At 43.4% G+C, this 22,179-nt stretch overlaps 1 protein-coding gene across 1 annotated transcript in view; it reads left to right on the top strand.

Moving 5' to 3' along the window:
• LRP1 (LDL receptor related protein 1) overlaps nt 1–22,179 on the top strand; it is a 612,781-nt gene that overhangs the window by 180,564 nt on the left and 410,038 nt on the right. Inside the window, exons 4-6 of the mRNA XM_030196646.1 lie at nt 5,607–5,726; nt 6,651–6,779; nt 15,136–15,399. Coding sequence (XP_030052506.1) covers nt 5,607–5,726; nt 6,651–6,779; nt 15,136–15,399 — 513 coding nt within the window. The remainder of the gene's footprint in view (nt 1–5,606; nt 5,727–6,650; nt 6,780–15,135; nt 15,400–22,179) is intronic.

The following is a 22,179-nucleotide window of genomic DNA, read 5'->3' as shown; positions in this document are numbered from 1 at the left end:
AGAAATGCTCTTTTCAATGCATCACACATGGGAATTCCAGAAAGTTCTAGCTTTTGAAATGAAGACATAAGATGCATAATGTGATCATTACATTTACTTTTATCCCTTAATTTAGTTTCATTCAACTCTGCCAGCCAAATTGGTTGCTGCTTTGCATATGTAGTTGCATACATAGTTCTCAGTTTATATAAAATGTCCTTTGGTGTATCTTTTCCCTCCACTAATATGGCTTGTTTCTCTGAGAGAGCTTCCAAAAGCATGCACTTCACATAATAGTTTGCATTGTCCCATTCAGCCATATTTTCATCTGTTCTGTCTTGGTCTAAGCATATATCTAATCTTTTGCTCGAAGGAGACATATGAATCTTAGTTCCCACTGCCGATAATTAAATTCAGTTAATTTAGGCACCTTGAGAGAATAGAACAATGGTGAATTTCTTCCCTCAGCCATTTTCTTAGCCTTCTGTCTGCTGTGTGGGGGAGAGAGAGACAGACTGAATCTTTCCTTTAAAACTTAAGAGAAAAATGTGGCCTTTTTTTCTGCCTGGTAATATTCTTTCTTTTTCAATTCCTGGACCCTGGGCCCATAACCCTTTTGTGGGATTATTTGTAGTAAATAATTAGCAGATTTTAGTACACACAGCTTCAGCTTTAGAAATGTTAATTTCTTTCTTCATCTCTCTCTCATTCACCCCTGAATAATTCACTGCTGAGTCACTTTAAAGTTGAAGTAACAAAAAAAAAAAACAAAAAAAAACAAAAAAAAAAAAAAAAAAAAAAAAACATCTGTTTACTCCAGTTTGTAGTTAGATTATAATCAGACAGGCTATATATACATATTACTATACATTTGTATTATCAGCTCCTTCCATGTGCTTAGATGGTAATGGATGCTCACACCACCATAGATCCTCTCAGGTTAGGAGAGATCATGAGCTCCATGTGCTCCATGTGCTGCATGTGCTGTGTCTAACCCCCACAGGAAGTTGCATAGCTGTGTGACCTCTCTAAGTAATTCACATCAGAGGTCACAGAGTAATCACAGAGAAATAATAGGTGACAGGCAATGCATGTAAAATACAATTACATTCCAACACTACCGACCGTCTATGCGGGCTTTATGTTGGACTCAGACCATACAAGCCAGCCCAGCACTGGCCATAGCTGATACAGCCAGAGTTGCCATCTAAGCACCACTTGACATGCAACACATATGCAACCCTTCAAGTTTTGTTTTTTTATGCCATTCATTTTCTAATTAGAGATCCTCTGTGTTCATCCCACGCCATTTTGAATTCCGCCACAATTTTTTTTCCCCACCACCTCCCTCGGGAGGGCATTCTAGGCATCAACCACCCTCTCCATGAAAAAGAATTTCCTGACATTACTCCAAAGTCTACCTCCCCGCAACCTCAATTCATGTCCTCTAGTTTTACCATTTTCCCTTCTCTGGAAGAGCTATTCTGGATCACCTGGCTGAATACATCGCACCAGCTGAAAAAAAGGCCTGGTTACTCCACCCCTAAGGTTGGCTCTGCATGAGTGGCCAATGCAAAGTGATGCACATGGGAAGAATAATCTAAATCATAGTTACCTGGTGCAAGGGTCCATCTTGGGAATCAGCATCCAAGTAAAAGATGTAGGTGTCATTGTAGACAATACGCTGAAATCTTCTGCCCAGTGTGTGGTGGCAGTCAAAAAAGCAAACAGGACACTAGGATTTATTAGGAAAGGATGGTAAATAAGACCAAGAATATTATAAGTAGCCTCTGTATTGCTCCATGGTGCGACCTCATCTTGAGAACTGCATTCAAATCTGGTCACCATATCTCAAAGAAGACACAGCAGAATTAGAAAAAGCTCAAAGAAGAGCAACCACAACGATAAAGAGGATGGAATGCATCTCATATGAGGAAAGGCTAAAAAGGTTAGGGTTCTTTAGCTTGGAAAAGAGACTGCTGAGAGGGGATATGATTGAGGTCTACAAAATTCTGAGTGGTGTAGAACTGGTAAAAGTGAATTGATTTTTCACTTTTTCAAAAAGTACAAAGACCAGGAGTCTCTTGATAAAATTACGTGGAAATACTTTTAAAACAAATAGGAAATATTTTTTCAGTCAAATAGTTAAGCTCTGGAAGTCATTGCTGGGAGGATGTGGTAACGGCAGTTAGCGCATCTGGGTTTAAAAATAGGTTTGGACAAGTTCCTTGAGGAAAAGTCCATACTTTGTTATTGAGATGGACATGGGGGAAGCCACTGGTCACCTTGGGATGGGTAGCATAGAATCTTCCTACTAATTGGTCACTGTTGGAAGTAGGTACTGGGTTGGTCTGACCCAGCATGGCTATTCTCATGTATATGTGTGTGTGTGTGTACATACATACACTAGCAGAAACTGGCAAAACATTTGTAGTAAGCAGAGCATTCATCCCCGCTGCCCCAAACAACAAGATTCAGGCACTTTTTTCCCCCCTATCTTTGTTCTCTTCCCCAGCATGGTCTCTCTCTCTCTCCTGTTCCCAGTCCTCCCCCCCCCCCCCCACCACCAGACACACACATTCTATCCCTTTCACCTCCCACCCCCACCCTGTGTCACTTTATTTCATTTCTTTCCTTTTCTTTTCTTCCTCTCTCCCCCGCATGGATTCTCTCTCTCAGGCAGAGAGAGAGGGAGAGAATCGGTGCGGGGGAGAAAGGAAGAAAAGAAAAGAAAAGGAAAGAAATGAAACAAAGTGACTGGGCAGCACTCTGCCCTGTGTTTCCTGCAGTTCATTTGCTGTGGTAGCGCTTCGGTTTTTGTGGTCTGGCAATATTGCAGGTTCAGTTCCTGCACTGGAGCCTTCATTTGCATCCAGCAAACGTCTGTCCTGTGCCAGTGTGGGCATGCACCCCCTGCCCTCTGACACACCACTTCCATGTCCCCAACGCATTATCGTCACTATAAATAAAACATAACATAGTAACATAGTAGATGACGGCAGAAAAAGACCGGCACGGTCCATCCAGTCTGTCCAACAAGATAAACTCATATATGCTACTTTTTGTGTATACCCTACTTTGATTTGAACCTGTCCTCTTCAGGGCACAGACCGTATAAGTCTGCCCAGCACTATCCCCGCCTCCCAACCACCAGCCCCGCCTCCCAACCACCGGCTCTGAATGTGCAATTTTTGCATGAAATGAGGTAGACATATATTTCAGGACACTGCTATAAGATATTCTTCAATGCCAAACTGCTGAAACTTCTAAAAGGCTGTATTTTGAGTAAAAAAAAAATCAAAATTTGATCTGTTACTGGTGATTTATAATGTACTGTAATGTAAAATAGCTCTTGTATCTTGCTAACCCCCACGAAAAGTGGTTCGAAGTGGGTAAAAATTCAAAGATATGATATAACAGGGTTAACCCAAAAATTTCTTAAACAGATACGTTTTCAGATTTCATTTTGTCTGTTTCGCATCAAGTACACATATAACAGTTTTTTGCTTTCAGGTGACAATATATGTATATTTATTTATTTATGCATTTTTGTATCCCACTGTTATCCAAAAACAGGTTTCGGTTCAAAGTGGCTTACAGTTTACCGTAGTGTTTTACATTTTTTTGCGTAGGGAGGTCATTGATAGCTTGTGTGGATTAGCTGTAATTTTTTGAAAAGGTAGGTTTTCAGTTCTTTTCTGAACTGTGGATAGTGGAACGGCTTTTGGTATTGAGTTCCGCCATTTGGAACCCAGGTAGCTAAATCCTGCTGTGTAGATGGTTTTGTACGTTGTGTTTCTGCAGTTGGGTAGGTAGAGAAGTAGGTAACTTCTGGTTTCTGGTCTTGCATTTCTTGGAGATAGTTCGATCATGTCCTGCATGTATTCAGGTGCCATTCCAAATAGTATCTTGAAAATGAAGGTGCTGGTTTGAAAACTAGTCTGGCCTTTAATGGCACCCAGTGTAGTTTCTTGAAGTAGTGGAGTAGATATTTTGTATTTCGACTTTTTAAGTATTAGTCTCGCTGCTGTGTTTTGGATTGTTTGTAATGATTTTAGTGTGCTTTCATCTTATGTATTCTGCATTGCAGTAGTCTAAGTGTGATAGTATCGTTGATTGTACCATTATCCTGAATGATTATCTGGGAAAGTAGTTGTTATCCTTCTTAGTTTCCTTAGTGTTCTGATATTTGATTGGCCACCGATAGATGTTTATCTAAGATGATTCCCAATATTTTTAGTTGTTTCAAAATAATGAGACCCCTTTTTTCTGTATAACAAATAAAGGCTCACAAACAGGCTTAAGAACATAAGTGTTGCCAATACTGGGACAGACTGCAGGTCCATCAAGCCCAGTGTCTTGTTTCCAGCAGGTGGCCAATCCAGGTCACAAATACCTGGCAAGAGCCCAGAACAGTAAAAAAAAAAAAGATTTTATGCTGCTTATCCTAGAATATGTAGTATATTTTCCCAAGTCCATCTTAATAATGGCTTATGGACTTAGGAAATTATCCAAACCTTTTTAAAACCCTGCTAAGCTAACTGATTTTACCATATTCTCTGGCAATGAATTCCAGAGTTTAATTACACGTTGAGTGAAGAAACATTTTCTCTGGTTTATTTTAATTTTACTACTTAGTAGCTTCATTGCTTGCTCCCTAGTCTTAGTATTTTTGAAAAGAGTAAGTAATTTACTGTTCCACTCCACTCAGTGTTTTATAGACCTCTATCATATCTCCCCTCAGCCGTCTCTTCTTCAAGCTGATGAGCTCTAGCTGCTTTAGCCTTTCCTCATAGGGCTTATGATAGAGCTATAAAATGATCACGCATCAAATATGTACTGTGATAACTATTCTTTGCAAATCATGATGTAATTATAGCATCATTATGTACAGTTGGTCAACATGAATTTTTGCTAGATAAGCACATAAGAAAATTGATTTTGAGCATAACATTCTTAGCATTCACATTTATTGTTTTCATTGGAGTGGAGGAGTGGCCTAGTGGTTAGAGCAATGGTCTTGAAATCCAGAGGTGGCTGGTTCAAATCCCACTGCTGCTTCTTGTGATCTTGGGCAACTCACTTGACCCTCCATTGCCTTAGATTGTGAGCTCTCCTGGGACAGAGAAATATCCAGTGTACCTGAATGTAACTCACCTTAAGCTACTACTGAAAAAGGTGTGAGCAAAATCCAAATAAATAAATTTGTTCATATGATGCTTGGCCTTCATTAGATTTCCCAAACCTCCCTGAGCTGACACTTCAGTTTTATAATCATAGGTGCAGGAAGATTGATGTGTTTTTTTTTGTGTTGGGGGGACGAGAGCCTTTGTTATCTTCTACTGTTTTAACCAAGTGTCTAGATTGCTGTATGTCATCAGTGGAAGCCAGTCCCAGTTTTGTCTGCATTCCATCTCTGGACTTTAGTTCCTGCTTTTCTCAGGAACATTAGAACTGAAAGCTCGGAAATGCCTGGAGGTAAAACCAAGACTGGTACAAACTGTCCTGGATGACACAGAGCTACTTGGTCTTCCCGGGTTGCCAATATGTCTATCTTTGCACAAGTCCACTATTATGCAGCACTGGGTCAGCAGCTGACCTAACCACACTTTTCCCTTTGGTTTTAGAATTCATGGTGAATTGCTCCAGTGCAGGGTGTCAGCACCACTGTGTTCCAACACTGAGTGGACCAGGCTGCTATTGCAACAGCTCCTTCCAGCTGGCCGAGGATGGCAAGAGCTGCAAAGGTCAGTGATCAGAATGCAAGGGAAGGTGCGGGGAGGGGGGGGGGGGGGCTATGTGGGATCCTACAGGGAGGGGGGGGACACTGTCACTTAACATTTGCTGGAGTTATGATGGCGCAGAATGGTAGTTGGGTTAGGGATTATGCCGCATGTTTTAGTCGTATATTTTCCAGTGTATTTATAATGTTTGTTGGACCACATATCAGCAAACGAGATAACTATGTGGTGTACAGTAACATAAAACAAGTAAGAAAAGTAGTTAACAGTCGCATTTGTAGAGGAAATGGGGAGAAAGCAGGAAGCCATGAATAAAGAGTTTGCAGGCAAGTAGACCCAGGCCCATCACTGTACGTCTTGCCAAGTACCACTTCCCAGTCAGCATGAAATAGAGCAGTCCGTGAACTTTCAGGAGGCCTAAAGATCAAAGTCAGCCTGAAGCAGTGCATCTTTAGGACAGACTTATTAGTCTGAGGTCCAGAGGTAGCTCAATCCAGATGGACTGAGCTATCGTGCTGAAGGAGGTTCAACAAGTACTTTCACAGCACACCCTAGTATAAGCAGAGCTACAAGAAGATTTAGGGTGAATGACCATAGTGCAGAATTATAAGAGTAGTGTGGGGTTTGACACAACAGTTAGTGGAAGATTTCTAGTGGACCATGCCAATTTGGGAACCCCTGATGTTAGGTGCTGAGGCTGACGTTGGATAGAGGACGATGGAAGAGCCAAAATAGAATGAGGATGAGGCCATTTAAGCTTGGGGAAAGTCTCAAATTTGAGAAGGGGGCATGAAAGACAGGTTGGGTAGGAGCGCTGAAGTTTACCTGAGAGGGAGAAAGCCTGTGTGATCTGACAGGGTGGAGGAGCATTCCTGGCCGGAGACTAGAGCGATGATGACTTAACAGTAGCTGTGCCTCTTGCTTCTGCAGACTTGGACGAATGTGCTCTGTATGGCACCTGCAGCCAATCCTGCACCAACACGGAGGGGGCCTATGTCTGCAGCTGCGTGGAAGGTTACTTGCTCCAGCCAGACAACAAATCCTGCAAAGCTAAGAATGGTGAGTTCTGTCCCTTGCCATAGCACTTCTGTGTTTTTATTCTGTTTCACAAATAACGTGTCTGCTTTCTGTGCACCCGTGTGCCAAAAATGGCTTCCGTGCACATGTGCGGCAGTACAAGGAAATTAGAATGTATGTGCATATTTGCCCAGAAGCAATGCTGATCCTGTGCAGGAATTTGTTTGGGTGCAACATAACGTTGGGTGTAATTGTATAGGTGCAATTGAGATTGGGAGGAGAGGGCAGGGGGTCACTGTGAATTCAGCTCCAAGATGTGCACATTCAAAACAGTAAAATGAATCCTTTGGTACTGATTTATAATAGATCATTAGTGTTAACAGAACAAGATTACAAAATGGATTACTTCAAGACTGATCCTTGAACCTTAAAGCAGACTCTGTCTTACCAGGCAGTGACCCTTTCTTATCCAGTAGTCTGCTCGTACATTTCGGTCCTGCCCTGCAGCATCTCCTGCCCCCCCCCCCCCTACACCCCCACTCTCACACCCTCACTCTCACACTAACATCAGTGCACCTTAGTCTTGCCCTGTAGCTCTTCTGGCTATTCCAGTCTAAGAAACGGTCCCTGCTCAACAGAGCTTACAATCTGTTCAAGACAGACCAACAAGACAAATAAGGGATTAGGGAATTACTTACGGTGGGAGTGATTAAAACAGACTTGGATAGTGAGCAAGTGAATAGGAGTTAGGAGTCCTGAGGCACCCTAGGAAGCTTAGCCCTGCATGTAGCTGCCTGCTCCATTGGATGCAGTTAGAAATGTTTTTGTTAACATCTGTCACTGAGTGGAAAGTATATTTCCTGCTCCTTCCTTGCTGGGGTGCTAGCAAACAGGTGTGTAGTGTTGGTGGAGGTTTTTTTTTATGTACTCCGGTCCTGATCGTCTGATAGCGATTGGGGTGGGTGGTTGTTTTTGAAAGCGCTGTGGATTTCCTTTACTTAGAGCCCTAACTGCTGATGCTGGCATCAGATGGTCCCTTCAAACAGACACTCATATCAAACGGTAAGAAAAACAATGGAGCATCGAAGAACAGCAGTGAGAGGAAGATGTGGCTGTGTCTAGCACCCGAGTTAAACTAGAAAAATCTTCAAACCATGTACATTAAAAAAAAAAAAAATCTAGGTATTAATTAGGGTCATGAAGGCTCCAGGCCATGAAGGGTTGTCTGCAGGGCCAGAGTTATGTGTATTGGCTGTAACATTTAAGAGGCCTCCCTCAATTAAGTACATTTTAGGTTCAATACTTTTCCATGCAAATGAAGAGCGAGGCCCTGAGCTGTACCTTGTCTAGTGTGTACCAGTGGCGTAAAACATTTGGGTGGGCGAATAAGTTGGATGGCTGGGCATGATGTATTTCCTCTCCCTCCCCCACCCAACTTAAAATTTAGATATCTGAGCTGGCAGAGATCCCCGAAGTCTGCCGTATCTCCCTTCAGATGGCTGCAGCAGTCAACGGTAGCTCTCCCAGCTGATGATGCTGGCACAACGCACATGCTCAGTTCTTGTGTGAGAATTGTTGGTGGCTCTGGAATGCTGCCGCTGACTGCTAACACCCCAGCAAGGAAGGACAGGAAACTTACTTTTCTCTCAGTGACAGATGTTAACTGAGGGGGAGTTAAGGCAGGCTTCAGAAGTCTTCACTTGTCAGGGCTTGGGGATCTTCAGCAGTGCTTCTTAACCCACTCCTGAAAGCATAACTAGCCAGTCAGGTTTTCCAGATTACCATACTGAAAATGCACAAGATAGATTTACATACAATGGGTTTCCAGTATATGCAAAGTTATCTCATGCATATTTAGTGTGGTAATCCAGAAAACCTGACTGGCTAGGTGTGCCCACAACAGTGGCATGTGGTGACATTTATAGCAGGGGATTCAGTAGATGTGCTAAACATTTGTGCAATGCATACCCTTAACTAAGGTTAATGTAGTAACTGTTTGTGCTGAACAGCGTCACGTCTTGGTCTCTTTCTGAGCGTTACCTATAACATTTGCCACTTCTCCTTTTGACTTCTCTGTTGATTTGAAGAAACATGTTCTGTATCACCACCACCTTTTCGAAAACTATTCTATGTTGTTATACACAGATTGACGAATATCACTGTTCCCAGTCCTCACAAAATTAAAGATGTTATTACAACGTTATATCCTACAGGATGTAGAAATAGTGGGGGCACTGGGGGTATATGAGCCTAAAGAAGTAGCACTGCAGCAGGAAGAGTTGGCAGGAGACCATTGACAAACATGGAGGGAGGGGGGGAGAAGGGACTTATAGTCTCACAAAATTTGTATGTTTCTTGGTTTTACCCCCTAGGCAAACATATATATACTAGTAAAAAAGGCCCGTTTCTGACACAAATGAAACGGGCACTAGCAAGGTTTTCCTTGGAGTGTGTATGTTTGAGAGAGTGTATGTGAGAGTGACTGTGTGTGAGAGAGAGAGTGAATGTGCGAGTGTGTGTGTGTGTGAGAGAGAGAGAGGGAGTGAGTCTGGTGTGAGTGTGTCTGTGAGAGAGAGTGTGTGTGTGTGAGAATGAGAGTGTGTGCAAGTGCGTATGTGAGACACAGTGTGAGAGAGAGTGTGTTTCACACAGATACAGTGTGTGCGAGAGAGAGAGAGAGAGAGAGTGCGTGTGAGACACAGGCTCTTTGTGAGACTGAAAGTATGAGACCAAGAGAGTGTGGGAGTGACTGTTGTGACACATAGAGAGTGAATGCGATTCAGTGTGAGACATGGAGTGTGTGAGAGACAGTGTGTGAGAGAGTGAGAGAGAGAGAAAGACATTGACTGTGAGAGAGAGTGTATGTGAGAGAGAGAGTATGTGTGTGACAGAGATACCTCCCCCTTCCTCCCTCCCTCTGGTGTCAGCCCCCCCCCCCCCCCCTCTCTCTCTCTGGTGTCTGAGCATTACTGTGCAGGACGCTGAGCTCTGGCTGTGCTTCAAGGAACTGACCAATCCTATTTAATAGAATGCACCTCCAACATTCTGAAGCCGAGAAACCTCGTGTGGTTGGTCACTTCTGCTTGTGACGCACCCGGAAGTACGTGATGTCAATTCAGGAGATGGATACAGAGAGCAGGAATGCCTCAGCCATGCAGTCAGCTTCAGAATGTTGGAGGTGCGTTTTATTATATAGGATATATATGCCCCCCTGCTACCAGGGACTTCACCATCATGTCACCTCTCCAGAAGTAACGGTAAAAGGTACACAGCCTAGGTGTGGGTTTAACATGGTTTGTGAGTGAGCGTGGAGACTATTCAAGCACATGCTTAATGGTTAGAGCTAGAGAGCAGCCAAGTTACCGAGTTCCAGGAGGGAAATTTTGAGCTAGTCCTGAATTTCTGCAACCCTATCCTGGCACATTATGGGACCTGAAGTGCTGACGTCAGTGGTGGTATCAGGGACTACAAATAGAGCACTGCATTGAGATATAAGTTCAAAAATAGGACTGACCAAAAAATCTCCCTCCTGGACCTGGGTAACTTGGCAGCTCCTCAGCAGTGGCCTGAAAACCAGGGAAGCTGGGCAAGTCATGTTCGCTCTCTATTGCCTCTGATACAAACTAGAGATTCCGAGGATGGACTGCCTGAAAGAGTGAGATTTAAGAGCAGTGTGTCCAAGATACGAATTACAAATTTTACAGTGAGAAAAGGTTTAGAAATGGAAAAGGCAAAATAAAATATTTTTGCTTTTTTTGAATGCTTCTGAAAGAAAGTAGGCAGAGTGAAGGCAGCATTAGGACACTGTTGAAAGGAATTTGCCCAAGTAATTTAATAGTTAACAGGGTAAATTCCCTGGGCTGAAAATTTCTTCAGTCCAGCCCAGATTTTCAAAGGGAAACTTTATTATGAGAGACTGTTGTCACCAGAGACACAGAATGCAACAGGTGGATGTACTTTCTAGCTCTCTTTCTGGTGTTGTCTTGCTGCTCATGGGCTCATTCATGGGCAGATGATCGAAAGCTCCGTGCTGTTCCAAACGGCACTCTAAAAATAGCGCTGGAACAGTACGGGGTTTTAACCGCCCCTGTGATCAGAGATTATAGCATTGAATATATGCGTGCTATTATCTCTGATCATAGGGTAAAGTGCGGGAGATTGTGCCTGAGCATGCGCTCGGGCACAATCCTCCCACACTTGTTTGACAGGTCTAGGCTGTCAAAAGCCCAGACCTGTCAACACAGGCTTGAGGTCCATAGGACCATCAGACTCCAAACAGCATGGCCCTGGTGGCCTAGTACCCCACCCTTATATGCTGTGAAGCCCTGCCTAGTGCATCTCAGGATGCACTGGGCAGGGCTGGGCGCTGCCATTTTCGAGGCGGCGCTGATGGAAGAGGAGGGAGGCCACCTCCCTCCTCTAATGAAAGTAGGGAGGTGGGGAAGAGGGCCGCTAGACCACCAGGTTGGGGGGGGGGGGTTGATTCACGGCCCACGGGGCCACCAGGGTTGTATTTGAGGGGATGCTAGGGGGGGTTAGGGCCCCCCCTGAACCTGTGTCGGGGGGGGGGTCCACTGGACCACCAGCCCCCATGTCACTTGGGGGAGGGTCGGGGTTCTCGCTTCTGCAGGGAGGGGGGCTGCTGCATTGGGGGGAATGGTGGGCCTTCTAGCATGCAAATACATGCTGGACAGGGCTCACCATTCTTCCCCAATGGTCTGCAAACCCTAACGCCGTCTCCGAGCTGGCATAGGGTTTGGCGTGCTGCTCGCTGATCATTGGGGAGGAATACATTTAGCATGCATTTTCATTTTATTTCCACTAAGAGCCCTGTTTTGCATACATTTGCATGCTAGTTTTGTTCAGAGCCCGCGAGTGCATTGTTTCACTCACTCGGGGGCTCTGATCAGGGGGCGGTAGCAAATGCATGTGCTAGTATGGCGCTAGCAGCCTCTAGCCGCCTGCATTTTTCTTCTGATCATCGGCCCATCAGTAGTCTCTCCCCGTCCACGATCATGTAAAATTCTGCCATTTGCTGTCAGTCCTTTTTATCATCTGACATCAGACCCTTCACACTTTCCCCCATTCTTCAGTCCTACTGTTTTTCAACATTCTCCTCCCTCCCACCCCCCCCCCCCCAACACAACCCAGCCCCAGAAAAACTCACTGGTTCTCTCCTAAGATGCTGTGCAGAACTCAGCTTTCTCCTCTGGACTTTCAGATCTTATAGCCACACAGCTGAAGTGATGTCATGGTGACATTACTGACCCGGCCTTAGAAAGCTCTAAGAGAACTTTCTGCACATGTCCCTGGGCTCATGCTGTACAGTACTTAATATATATGGTATAAACCACCACTTTACGCCTCAGTTTTTTAAAGTCCGCAGTTGCGACTAGATCTGTGCTGCCTGTCAGTTCCTTCAGAATATTGTGAACTTCTTTTCTCATTCTGTTCAGTTTTTAGGTTTTTCTTTCTGTTTTTATCATTTTTGAATTTAATTTGGCTTGAGTTATTATTTCCAATGTCACCTCCATAGCCAGGTTTTAAACGCTGTCAGTCTTGTGCTAGGAAAATGCCAAATACTGACCAACATACTCGTTGCTTGAGGTGTAGGCATTCAGACTGTATGGACAAGTGTCCTCAATGTCATCCTATGTCACCAAAGACTGTACAGATAAGGACTTTTAAAAGTAAAAAGATTACTTACAGGAGGACGAAAAGGATGATGAAAAAAGCCTTATTTCTTAAAGTACCTGACACGGCACCATGTTTTACCTAAGTGCCTTTCTCAGGTGTTTAAAATAGACAATATATAATAATGTAAATAATATGTATTTAAAACATATAAAAACAAAAAAAAACAACTCCATAGATAAAATGCTCAAATACATGGATAAAAAACAATGCATTAATTATAATGAAAAGATATATCAATTAGATATAAATAAATAAATAAAATGCATACAGAAAGTAGATGCATAAGAATTCTAAAATAAAAGAACACATGTATATACAGTAAATATAACATATAATAAATTAAGACATATGTAGCAGACCAGAATTGAATATATGAGGTTGAATATTACAAATGAAAAATCCGACTTGATCATGTATGTAATGGAGAAATTGTCACATTGATATGATCTGTTATGTTCTCTTATAAAAGTTTTCAAAAAAAAAAAAAAAAATATATATATATATAAAAAAAGACACAATTGTAAAAGAACACACCTTGGTACAGGATGTCAGTATCATAAAGCTTATGCAGTTGAAACACACGCTATCTGCGATGTGAAAAGAAATGCGTATGAAGGAGACATAAGCAAAGAGAAAAATATAGGGAGGGGGAGGAAAACCACATGTTCTATAGATATGCATATAAAAAAAACCCACAGATGGTGAGAGACACTAAAAGGATATGCAAAGACTGAAAACAAACGTAAAGGGTGAAGAATCATAAGAGTGTTGACAATAAGGATATTGTAGTGAACGGGTAAAGAAACAGACTAAAATAAAATGAAATATGACAGAAACTTAGCCTAAATCGGTTCTTTATACAAAAAGCCCAAAGAAACCAATAAATAAAACACTTTGCTTGCTCTGTGGTAAAGCAGAAAAATATATGTAGAACCCAGAAAAGAAAAGAGACACAGAATATCGGTGAGAGGAATAGTAGGCTTGAGAAGTGGAGGAGCATTCATGTTCACCACGAATAAGAAACGAAGGAAAAAAACACGGTGACCTAATACGAATGAGAAGTAATAAAAGTAATGCAACAGAACTAACAGCATACGGGCATAAAACCCGAGAAATGCTTATAAAACCATCAGAAGGAGCGAAGTACTTGACAGAATGAAAATATAGAAGGGGTCAGAAAAAGAAATGTACATATAAAAAGAGAAGTGTGCATTCTGAGGGAGAAGATGTGAAACATGTGAAAGGAAAAATTAATGCGCCAAAAAGAGAAACGCCAGTAGTGAACAACATGTACATAAACTCCAGAGTGAAAATAAAGATAAAAGTTGAAAAAAGTTAAGGAGTGGAGGAGTGGCCTAGTGGTTAGGGTGGTGGACTTTGGTCCTGAGGAACTGAGTTCGATTCCCACTTCAGGCACAGGCAGCTCCTTGTGAACACTGGGCAAATCACTTAACCCCTCCATTGCCCCAGGTACAAATAAGTACCTGTATACAATATGTAAGCACATTGAGCCTGCCATGAGTGGGAAAGCGCGGGGTACAATGTAAAAAAAAAAAAGAGATGAACAGGAATACTCTAGAAGTGCTGTGAATGCTAGAGAATCAATCTGTGCTGCAAAGCTAACTCAAAACAGGAAAAGACTTCTAGAAAATAAAAAGATGGCAATAATACAACAAAATAATATAGATACATATAAACAAGGAAGAGAAGAAAAAGCAGGTAATTGGAAACTAAGAGCAATGGACCATGCAGAAAGTGTGCCAGGAAGACCAATGGTGAACGATTATAAACAGAAGAGGATGGATGTACACAGAGAAAGGGAGGTATTGGGTTTTCATCCGAGGTAGTGCTTGGTTTTAAATTGTAATCATTGTGCCATTTTGAGGGGCTGGTTATAGGGACTCCCTGATGATTATGTTGCTTATGATTATGATGTTATTCTGCTGATGCTGATTACGATGATTACAATATCAATATTATCAACCTTGTAATATTCATATTGACATATAATATATTGACCTCATTAATATTCACATTGACCTAATCAATATCATCATTACCTTATAATATTTATGTTAATATTGGGCTGGAAAACTTTCCACCATCTTGCAGCACTGATTGGGACAATCCTGGGGGACTTCTGCTGTACTACCTTGAAGGCCTGACTTCACGCCAAGGAGAGGGTGGAGAAACATTGCATAGAGTATCAGGGCAGGATTATATTTAGTGGGTCATCCTCCATCATAATAATAGTTTTCTTTAAAACCTCTGCAGATAGTCTCCCTCTTACATCCTGGCCATGATCTGACACCCCCCCCCCCCCCCCCCCCCCCCGGTTGGCTGTGGCTGACAATGGGCAAGATTTGAATGGTTTGTAACTGGTGACTGTTGCCTGTTGGCTTCTTTGAGACAGTCAGAAGCCAGCAGAATGCATAGGTTGCAGTGAAGCCAGAGGAGGAAGAGGCAGCAGCAGCTAAGGTGTGTTACTTGCTAAGCTGATGCCTACCAGCGGGAGATGATCACAGAGGGGGTGGGTAGAGGAGATAGGCTAAGATTTGCTGGGGTCAGCACAGTTCTGGCTTGGCTCAGGCTGGACATTTTTTGATCTGATCCAGTGTATTGAACAGGAAATTAATTTCTTTGTGTAGCGTGAAAAAAAAAATAATAATTAGTTTTGTCTTGTTACCTTTTTCCATGTTAGAGCCCGTGGACAGACCTACAGTGCTACTGATCGCTAACTCCCAGAACATTCTGGCTACATCCCTTAGTGGCATCCCGATACCCACCATCAACCCCACCAGCACCAAACAGACCACTGCCATGGATTTCAACTACGCAGAGGAGACGGTGTGCTGGGTGCATGTGGGGGACACTGCCTCCCAGACTGTACTGAAGTGTGCCAAGATCCCAAACCTGAAGGGCTTCACTGAGGAGCGATCCATCAACATCTCCCTCAGCCTGCACCGTAAGTCACTCCTCAAGGCAGGAGCCTTAAGGGATCCAGGGAATCTAGCTGAGTTTTCTGCTTAAGAAAGGCAGATCCAGCCTGCTTACATGGACACGGGGCGAGGTTGGGGAGGGGGTTCCTTTCTTACAGTATTTTGTAATGAGGAATAAGGGTTGCGTATTTTCTAGTTATGGAAGATACTAAGATCAACACAGAGGAAAATGGCCCATTCTCCCTAACTTGAGAAAATTTCCTTTGATTATTTTATTTTGTAAACAGGTGCTGTAATTTCATGGGGCTGGATCAGACTAGTGGGATTATTTTGATGGTGGTAATTTACTTGTATGCCTTACCTTGGTAGTATAAAGTACAAGCTCTGAGAGCTGCAGGAGGCCTAGAGAATAACCTTTTTAATTAAAGGCTACATCAACCAGATCTTGGCAAGAGTTTGGCCCAGGTCAGAACTTGTCTACAAGTGGATCTGAGATTTGCTGACTCATCTGAAGCACACACAATAGTCAAGGACCGAGTGTACCTGTCTGCTTTGTACAGTGAGCAGTGATTGGTCTGTTAAAATAACTCTCTGGTTACAGAGGTTGAAGGTGAATTCCTTGGTCCTGTCCTGGCATTTCCAGCAAACACACAAAAAGAAGCAGGGATCTGCATAACACATGCAACAAAACCACAGCAGACCATAAAATAAAAGTTAGAAAAGATTTTAGTGAAACGTCTTTAACAAAATAAAAGACCCAACATAGTAGTATGTTTAATTCCAAGGACTCCATCAGGGGAAGAATAACAGTTTCCAAGATTTCAAACTAATTAATACAGCCATGAATTTGCTTCACAAAGCCAAGAGAAATTTCAGATAATGTGATGTGACCAAATCACAGCCAAATGGTTGTTTTAGTAAAAAAAAAAAAAAATAATAGAACAGCCCCCTAATGCAGCCTTGGAGAGAGAAATATAACCATGTTGGGTCTTTTATTTTGTAAATGTCTTTTCTAGGGTTACCATATATCTGGGTTTACCCGGACATGTCCTTTTTTTAGGACACCACAGGGTGTCCGGGTGGGTTTTGCCAACCTGCCTGTTTGTCCAGGTTTGCGGGCAGGCAGGTGGGCGGGCATCAGGGTGTCCTCCCCTCCCCTTCTGTACCGTACCTTATCGTTCCTAGTGGTCTAGTGGCCTGTTCAGGGTAGGCTCTTTCCTGCCCGGGGCCTGCTGCAGACCACTTGCTGCCGGTGCCACTTCAGAATGGCTGCCGAGAGTTCCAGCGGCGGCCTCGCAAGACTTCCGCAAGTTGACACTGGGGTGCTGGGGCATGACGGGGGCGGGGCTGGGGCATGATTAGGGTGTGGCGGGCGGACTGAATTTTATTTTGTCTTTTTTTTTTTTTGTTTGTAACGACAAAAATGGTAACCCTAGTCTTTTCATTAAAATCATTTTAATTTATTTGTTTTTATCTTATGGTCTGTTGTATTTTGCGGCTCCAGCAGAGTTGACTGGTTAAAGCAGATTACACCTGGATATGGTTTTCAGTTCCAACTTTCTTAAAATTTAAATATCAGAGTCCTTCCTGTCCTGCTTGCATTGTGGTACCTGTAGTTCAGTGATTAAAATGAAATATGAAACCAAAATGCAGAGGAACTTGAACATTATACTAAATCACCCAGGTAGAATGGCATGGTTTTTGGCTAGTCAGAATGCTGAATTTGCTTGCCTAGCCCTGCCCCTCATTGTCTGTTTCCTGCACAGGTTGGTTCCCAAACTGGGAGCCTGGAGATTGGGGGGAGGGCTATCTCACAACCTGTGTGCTCCACTGAATGAGAGAGATTGTGCACAGAGGCACTGCGTCCTCAGATGGTGATGCATTTTAAAAGAGTTTCAGAATCACCCCTACAGATGCAAAATTGCTTTTGAAAATAAATTGATGATCTTGCTCACTGGCAGGAAGAGTCTACTCTCAGACTTGACCCAGGTTGCTTGCCAGGCTTGTATGGGGATAAAATGGGCACACCTGGAAGTACTATGTCAATGTGTGAATAGAAATCTTATCTGTTGTGACAAATAGAGAAACCCAACAGAGGGACTATTGCCATGAGGCAATATATTTTAACGGGGTTAATTTTGCACATACCGTGACAGAGTAAGTGGAGATTGTCTCCCAGATTCACTGTTAATGCTCACTTCAGCTTTTGAATTGTTTGGAACAGAGCTGCTTCCTTTGTATGAAGGATCCAAATTCTGTATTCCTGAATTGTCCTTTTACCAGATTAATGGCTTCGTTAATCTGTTAATTTGTTTACCATGGGTTCCTCTTTTTGCGTGAGTTACAGGAAGCCAGTGAGGGTGTTGCAATCTTTGCTAGTCACCACGTTGGGATGAGGGATTGCAGCCGATGATATTTAGTCTAGTGTTGGGATTGATTTTTGCCAAGGAAGGGGGCTGCCCTTTTGAGGGCACCTCCCATATATGAGGGAGGGGCTTGAAATAGTTTGAGAGAAAAGGCATCAGCTGCTCGGAAGCAGTTTATCATCACGGGTCAGACCTGGCAAGAATTTTGCAAGTCTTTTTACAGTTTTCTTAAGGTTTACAAAACATCTGCATTCAATTTATACGCCATCGATTAAATAACGAAGGCGCGAGTTGTCTTGTCCCTGTTGGCTTCCTGTTGAGACAAGGAGGTATTAACCAAAAAGGAGACCAGAATCCGTAGGAGAACATTTCTCTTGTTTTATTTATTTATTTACCACTTTTTTGAGGAAATTCACTCATGGTGGCGACAGTTACAGCGGTAAAAATATTCAAATAATAGAAAGTATGGCATAGTATGTTACATTACAATTGGCATTTGATATACCTAGCCTGTCAACACAATACGCAATAAAATATTTTAATAAACAGCATGGGTATAAGCAAAGATGAAACATATGGATGAAACATAAGATATAAGAACAGGAGTTAGAAAATAAGGGCACTAATTTGAAGAAAGTTGCACATTAGGTCAGAAAGATGCTTGAATATTATCTTAGCTAGGCTAGGAATGGATAAAGATGTCCTGCTACAGTTTGTTCAGCCGGTGTCAATCCTTGTGTGTGTGACTAGCAAGTTATAATATGCCTTCCACCCTCCTCTCCCCCTCTTTTTCCTGGTCTGCTTCTGGTGTGTGCGCGCATGCGTTTGTCTGGTTTTGCACTCTGTACTTTTTCAGACCCCTGGGTTGATGCTGGCTGAATGTTGCTTAAATAAATAAATGCGAGAGCAGAGTAACCAGACGTCTGCATAGAGAGCCAGAAGTTTTGTGGTGAAAGGGACTGGGCCCTAATGGGGGGGGTGGGGAGAGGTACATGCGCGTGTGTATGTTTTTTTTTCCAGTGAATTTCAGTCACGGTTCCGGGAAGACCGTGTCTCTTTTTTTTTTTAAAGTTGAAAGTCTGCTTTCAATCTTGGGGATCCTGGCAGCGAGACCCATGAAGGCTGTAACAGCTCCCAGCTGGCAGTGTTTTCTTACTGCACTGAGTTCATTCATTTTTTTTTGTCAGTTTTTAGATGTTATGTAAAGTGAGCACTGACGAAGGGGAGAGGGGAAAAATCTGTGTCCCCAGTTTCTGGAGCCAGAGGATACTTAGACTAAGAGTAGCCCATATTGAATTCCTCTCTTGCAACTGTTTGGATTAAACAGTGATGGGATATCTTTTACCGGTGATATAAGTACCAATTATTCCTCAGATAAGGGGAACAAAGACCCACCATAACTTCTCTGTATTTACATGTTCCAGAGGGATAGCGGTGTTGGTCTGAAATAACCAAAACAGAGGCTGGTGGCACTTTAATAGGTTCATTGAGTCATGTGTGGTTCCTGAGGACTGGAGGTAGGCTGATTTGTGGTTTTGGGAGGTAGGCTGATTTGTGGTTTTGGGAGCTACAGGCCGGTGACTCTGATCTCACGAGTGAGTAATGGAATCACAGTGCAGTTTCTGGAATCCAGTGGATCTAAGGCAGCACAAGGAAGGTCTTGTCAGATGAATTGGCTTTTTTTTTTTGACTGCAAGACTACAGAGTCATCAGGGGAAAGCGGTAGATGTCATGCACTTGGATTTCACCAAGTTTTGGCACAGTTCCATGTAGATGTCTCATAAATAACCTTAGCACTCTCTGCTTGTCAGAAACTGGTTGAGTGGGAGGTGACAAAGGGTAGTGGTCATTGGCATTCACTCTGAGGGAAGGCATGTTGCCAGTAATATGCCATGGTGACTGGTCCTTAGTCTGGTTCTTTTCATTCGCAATATAGCTTATGAAAATGTTGGACTATTAGGAAAAGTTTTTCGTTTTGGGAAGCAGGAGCCGAGTCTGACCGTCAAACCGGTGTGCTGGTGGTGGGTCATCTGGTTGTGTTAAGGTTCCTAGATTGTGGAGGGGCAAATCTGGGATGCTTGGAGAGAAGGTGGTGTCATGAACACAGTTGCTAGGGGAGGGCAGATGCTCTTGCCAGAGTTGCGGTGGATCACTTTTCATCTGGTCCATGGCAGCTAATATCAATCCCCAGGACATACACCCAGATCATAATTGGACTGATCTCAATATTCTTGGTAATTAATATTCTTTGTGAGGAACAAAATAGGTTTCCAACTTTTGGTGTCTCTGGTATTGTTTTCTGCTCTGCTTCTCTTGTTTTAATTCATCCTCTGTTTCATGTCTTTCAGCATGTATTTTTGTATCTCTGATGTCTCTGTTCACCTTCCTTTTATTTTTCATCTCAGTTGATTCTTTGTCTCTTCAGTAAATGCATCATTCCAGGCTCTCTCTCGTTTCTTGACATTTTCCCTTTTCCTCATTCAAGCATTCTTCCTCTCTGCTTCATCCTTTCCACCCCTTCCCCTTTTGCATGGGACTGGAGGGTGGTAAAGAAGCAGCAGGGGATCTGAGAAAAGGGAGATGGACTACACTAGCACATTTGGAAGGAAAGCGGTGAAGGAAGCAGGTAGCAGTAGGAAGGAGAGAGTAAGTAATGGTCAGCATTGGAAGGGAATTTAGGGGCAGGTCTGAAAAGGGGGGCATGAAGAGTGAGGGAAGCAGTATCAGGCAGGAGAAAGAGGGGGAATCTCTGGAAAGGAGAGAGGAAGGGAGGGAGAGTCAGGAAGTACTGGAAGCAAGAGAGCACAGCAACACCAGGAAGGCAAGGGGGATGTAGGGTGAAGCATTAGCTAGAAGGGAGGCAGGCACACGAGAGGGGCAGCCTCAGTAGAGAGAGCACAGCATAGGTGGGAGGTTACAGAATTCAGCAGGAGACCAGTGTTAGGCCTGAGGTAGCAATATGGGTCATACGGGCAGGAAACAGAAACATGCAGTGTAGAGACCAGGTTTCCAACTTCCCCTTTCACTCCCATCTCACCCCTCCTATTTTCCCATCTCTCACTTTTTCACCAGTCCTTCCCACTCTCCGACCCCTTCCCCATCATGTTACCTCCGTGTTGCACCTCCAGTCTCATCTCTCACCTCTTTGTTAAACCCCCGATCTAGCTGCTGAAGCCCTGTGCCTGAGTCTACAGTGTCTTCTCCATCACCAAGTGTCTGCTGTCTTTACTAAATCCCCCTGTCTTTGCTGTCCTCCAAGTCTGTCCTGAAATCTCTACCCCATTTCTTTGAGTTGTTGTCTTTCTCCCATCCCATTCCATAGTACTGTCCTGCCCACTCTTGTACCTACTTTCTCCAGCTCCCGGACTTTACTGCTCCTTCTACGTTCTTGGTCCCATGTTGCTCTCCAAGCAGATTGTGAGAGACGCAGGTGTACGATTGTCCCCACTATCCCACTTGCCAGGCTGCTGGGAGTAGTGAAAGCAGAATCGTAGCTCACCATTTTGAGTTGTTCAGAGCTTGATAGAAGGCAAAGAATGGAAGCAGACATGTCGTCTTAGTTCAGCCTCAGATGCAAAAGAATCTCTTCCGCCACACTGGCAGCAGGCATAGCATTTAATGGTGTGGCCATACAAAAAGCTGACATGCCATTAAGTGCTGCTCCTGCTACCCCATTTAAATTGGGGACAGGAGGTAGTTCTAGCGTAAAATATGCAGTGCATTTGAGTCAGTAACTAACCTGTCTTACTAGTGATGGCAGTGGCTAAAGTCCCAGCACCAATGATGACAGATGGCAATTCATCTTTCCTCAACAGAGCCATAAGAGTTCAGCCTGTTGTGATGTGTTGTGGAGGAGCTGTGCTGAGCTTGGCCTATTTTAAGAACGGAGGTAGAAAGGAGGAGGAGCTGCAGGAAAAGCATGGTCCTCTGCTGACCAACAGTCATAGAGCTGGATAGGAATCGTTAGGCACAACCATCAGGATCAATACAACATTTGAGGAAGCAGAACAAGAGACACAGGAGCTCCTTGCTGCAAGTCCAGACGGCTCCGGTCATATTCCTCTCCTTCAGTGTACTAGGCCCTTTTCTAGTTTGGGTTTTCTTATCATACCCCTTCCACCATCTACCTGATTTACAGTGCTCTCTAGGTTCCACCCCTCTGTCCCACTGGTGTAGGATCTCCTCCTTTAAATACACTGGTAAGCTCTCTCATCCCAACGTTCTGTTCTCCCACAGCCCTTGCGGATTTGAGTAAGTTTGCACTGTAGAGTACTGGCATTTCAGTTCTGTTCTTGTGCTGTGGAAAGGTGGCTGGCCTCATAAAAGCATCCCAGACTGCCAGCTTCTCGGACACACAAAGCTGGATGACAGTTGACAAAAAATAAGGTATAGAAATGAAAGGAAGGTGAGGCTGAATAAAAACAGGAATCAGAGGAAAGT

Source organism: Microcaecilia unicolor, chromosome 3 (genome assembly GCF_901765095.1).
Source record: "Microcaecilia unicolor chromosome 3, aMicUni1.1, whole genome shotgun sequence".
NCBI classification, from domain to species: Eukaryota; Metazoa; Chordata; class Amphibia; order Gymnophiona; family Siphonopidae; genus Microcaecilia; species Microcaecilia unicolor.
Note: the sequence above shows the minus strand (reverse complement) of the source record. Positions and strands in the feature narration are given on the sequence as shown.